The sequence below is a fragment of the Hipposideros armiger genome, unplaced genomic scaffold (genome assembly GCF_001890085.2).
Source record: "Hipposideros armiger isolate ML-2016 unplaced genomic scaffold, ASM189008v1 scaffold_232, whole genome shotgun sequence".
In the NCBI taxonomy this organism is placed as follows: domain Eukaryota; kingdom Metazoa; phylum Chordata; class Mammalia; order Chiroptera; family Hipposideridae; genus Hipposideros; species Hipposideros armiger.
Window position 1 is genome coordinate 539,077 of NW_017731582.1, and position 3,681 is coordinate 542,757.

At 50.3% G+C, this 3,681-nt stretch overlaps 1 protein-coding gene across 2 annotated transcripts in view; it reads right to left on the reverse strand.

The window, feature by feature from the left end:
- PAX7 (paired box 7) overlaps positions 1 to 3,681 on the reverse strand; it is a 122,623-nt gene that overhangs the window by 55,677 nt on the left and 63,265 nt on the right. For both annotated transcript variants that reach the window (XM_019654863.1, XM_019654864.1), the window contains exon 5: positions 417 to 616. In XM_019654863.1, the coding sequence (XP_019510408.1) occupies positions 417 to 616 (200 nt within the window). The remainder of the gene's footprint in view (positions 1 to 416; positions 617 to 3,681) is intronic.

A 3,681-nucleotide genomic window follows, 5' to 3' on the forward strand; every position in this document is an offset into this window, starting at 1 on the left:
CCTTCCTTCCTTCCTTCCTTCCTTCCTTCCTTCCTTCCTTCTTCCCTTCTCCTCATTCCCTCTCTTGCTCTTCTCTTCCTCTCCATCTCTCCATCTCTCCCTCCATCCCTTCTTCCCTCTTTTTCCTGAAGTACTTGTTGTCTGGAGAGGTGAACACAAACCAACAGACCTCACTTCAGCTCCTGGCTTCCATGGGGCTGTCCACCGCTCCATCAGTCAGTCAGTCAGTCAGTCAGTCAACCAAGATTTGCTACTCACTTACTCTGCATCAAGTGCCGGTGGCATTACTTGTCTACGGTTCCCGACCACCTGCTGCAGAACCCCCCCCAGAGGCCCCCCTGATCCTTCAGACCCTGGCCACCTTCTCAACCCTGTGGATTCTGCCTGCAGTGGGAACACCTGAAACGCCTCCTCACCTGGACGCGCGCCTCAGTCAGCTTGGTCCTCTGGGCCAGCTCCTCGCGGGTGTAGATGTCGGGGTAGTGTGTCCTCTCGAAGGCCTTCTCCAGCTCCTCCAGTTGCTCGGCCGTGAATGTGGTCCGACTGCGGCGCTGCTTACGCTTCAGAGGGAGGTCGGGTTCCGATTCCACATCTGAGCCCTCGTCCAGCCGGTTCCCTACAGCCAGGTGAGAGGCGGGAAGAGGACAGGGCCTGGTAAGATGGAGGGGTGCTTCGTGCCCACCTTCAGGCCCATCACTGCACCGAGGATGAGATCCCGATTCTGAGCATAAGAAGAAGGATGTTCCCCACAGCGTTGTTTATCAACAGGAAGGGTGGGAAGCAACGTCCATGCCCAGCCCTAGGGGATTGGTTAAATGTTTTATGATGCAACTATTCCTTTACGTATACAGAGGGTGCCAAAAAAAAGTATACACATTTTAAGAAAGGAAAACTGTATTAAAATTGTAATACATACTCAATATATACCAACACCAAAAGATGAATACAAGTCACGTTTGACTTCTGCAATTACAAGAGGTGCTCAAAGTGGTTACCATCAGTGTCCAGACACTTTGGATTATGACAAACTACTGCTTGAGCAACATTGACCAAAGTGTCCACTTGTATACATTTTTGGTACCCCCAATATATTAAAAAATCCCTGACATTTGGGTATTTAGGTTATTCCCACTGACACGGAAGAATGTCCATGACATAGGACTCGGGTGGTTTCATGATGAAATACATTTGTCAAAATTCCTAGGACTACATTCTGCAACAAAGGGAGAATTTTACTGTATATTAACTAAACCTCAATAAGCCATATTTTAAGAAAAGGGCAAGGTAGAAACCAGTGTGCAAAGATCAATCCCACTTTTGGAAAAAGTGTGCATGACACAGTATGAACATTACAGTCAAAAGTTAACAAGTGTTGGGCCAGCCGAGTGGTGCGTTGGTTAGGAGTTGGCTTGGAATGCCAGCTCTGAGCAGCAGGGTCCCGGTTCGGATCCCACATGAGGGCCAGTGACACTTTGCCCTCTACAGCTAAGATGGTGAACAACAGCTCAACCTGGAGCTGGGCTGCTGTGAGTCGCCGGCGATGGTGTAGGCTGCAGTGGGGCTGGTCAGCAGCTGGCGTGAGTGTTTGTGAGTTACCATGAGCCGCCGTGAGCGGCTGTCCAAGGGCCGGCCAGCGACTGCCTCACCCGGGAAGAGCACAATGGTAGTACCAACATGGGCCAGTGAAGCCACGTCCTCCACAGCTAGACTGAAGAACCAAAGGATAGCAACTTGTCTGTTCCCCTTCCCCGATTCCCCAACGCTGTTCCCTCCCCCAATTCCTAAATAAAACCTTTAAAAAAAAAAAAGTTAACAAGTGTTAACCTTAGGGTGATAGAGATTTTGTTTCCTTCTTTATACTTGTTTATTGTTTCATATTTTTAAAATGATGATCATTTAAACAACGACACTATTGCATTTTGGGAAAATATTACAAAAACTAAGGAAAGGAAGAAGACAGGAAGAAATGAAGGGAGGAAGGAAGGCATGGAAGGAGGAAATGCAATGGTGTCTTGTCCCCACCCCTGTTCTTACTCAATTGCTTCAAATGTTTGTTACATGAATAGGTCTAGGCCCCTTCCACAAAGGACAACCTGCCCGCCCCCACTCCCAATAACCTAATATCCTCTTAGATGTCAAGTGGAGATGAAGGGAAAGGCATTCTGGGAAGGGGGAAGGCATGTACAAAGGCTGGCCGTGTCAAAGGGCATGATGGGTCATGACACGGTGGGCTGCAGCCACAGCTGGGAGGTCATCCTATCTTGGGCAATGCCCCTCCGTCCTGCTGCCTTGGCCATTAAGCAGTCATTCCTGCTTTTTATTGGTCACTGCCAGGCTGTCCCTGATTGTGACAGCACACAATAAGGGAACCCAAGGCAAGAGAGACCTCCCTTCATTGTCGCCTGCCTCATCCCTAAAAGCAGAGGCTGGGGTTGGATCCCATCCCCTCATCCACCCTTTCTTGGCTGCCTAGCAACCTATCACTGATAGGGGGCCACAGTGGGCACAGCTGGCATCCTGGGGCACCTTCCTCAACATGTCTGGGGCTCAGAGCCAAGGACAACTAATTGCAAGGATTCGTGTCCTGAAACTCACTGCCTAGCCTCCGTTTTCGGACAGTGACAAGGACAGTGAGCCCCTGGGGCCTCAGAAAGAGGCAGCAGGGCCCACATGCAGGAAGAGAGGCCAGCCTACAGGGAACGAGGTGCCAGGCTCCATCCTCCAGGGGGGACCCTCAAGCTCAGACAGGAGCTGAGTGAATGGGGAGCAGGGTTGTTGGAGGCAAAACCTATGGGCAGAGATTGTGCTCAGCCCTGGGAGGTCAGATGGGGGAGAAGCCACAGCCCGTCCTGGGAGAAACCCCAGGCTTATTAAGTCTCAATTCAGTCCAGAACAGTGGCATCCGATAGACCTTCCTGTGATGATGGGGACGTTGTAGATCTGCGTGGTTCGGTGTGGTGGTATCGGCCCCTGTGGCAACGAGCTCTTGAAATGGGCCCAGTGCGATTGAAGAGCTGAGTTTCTTGTATTATTTCACTCGAATTCAAACGTACACAGCTCCATGTGGCCGGTGGCCACCACACAGAACGGCCTATCTTTAACACTGCTGTTCTCCCTTTTTCACAAGGAGAGGGCCGGCCTCAAGCTCAGAGCTCTCTCTCTCTGCACGCCAATAGTCTCCAGGTAGATTTAACAACACTGTTTGTTTTTATGGTTCCCATCTATTTATAGGACATGATACTGATTTTCCATTTACAAGAGCTTCCATGAATTCAGTGTTTTAAGGTGGCTTTTGTATAAAGTAAAATATTAAGGAAATAATAGGACAGACTACCGGGCTATAACCAAAAGCATGACTGCAGTTAGCAGCTGGCTGGCCACGAGATAAATTCAAGGTGCTTCTGATGCTGCCTCGCCCAGTCTCCGTGCCCACTCAGGCCCCACATGCATCCGATGCTCCTGCCCTTCCCATTATGTGCAGCTTTCTAGACTCACCATGGAGTTCTGAGTCTATTTCTTCCTCATCTCCCTGTCCCTCCCACCCCTCACTCAGCATGAATCCGGGAACTCTGTGGGCCCAGAGAGATGCCCAGACCAAAGCCCAGAGTGGAAAAAGCAGAGCAGGGCCCATAGTTCCCTGTTGTTTGAAAGGATCTGGAATGACCCCTCTAGGATGTTGGC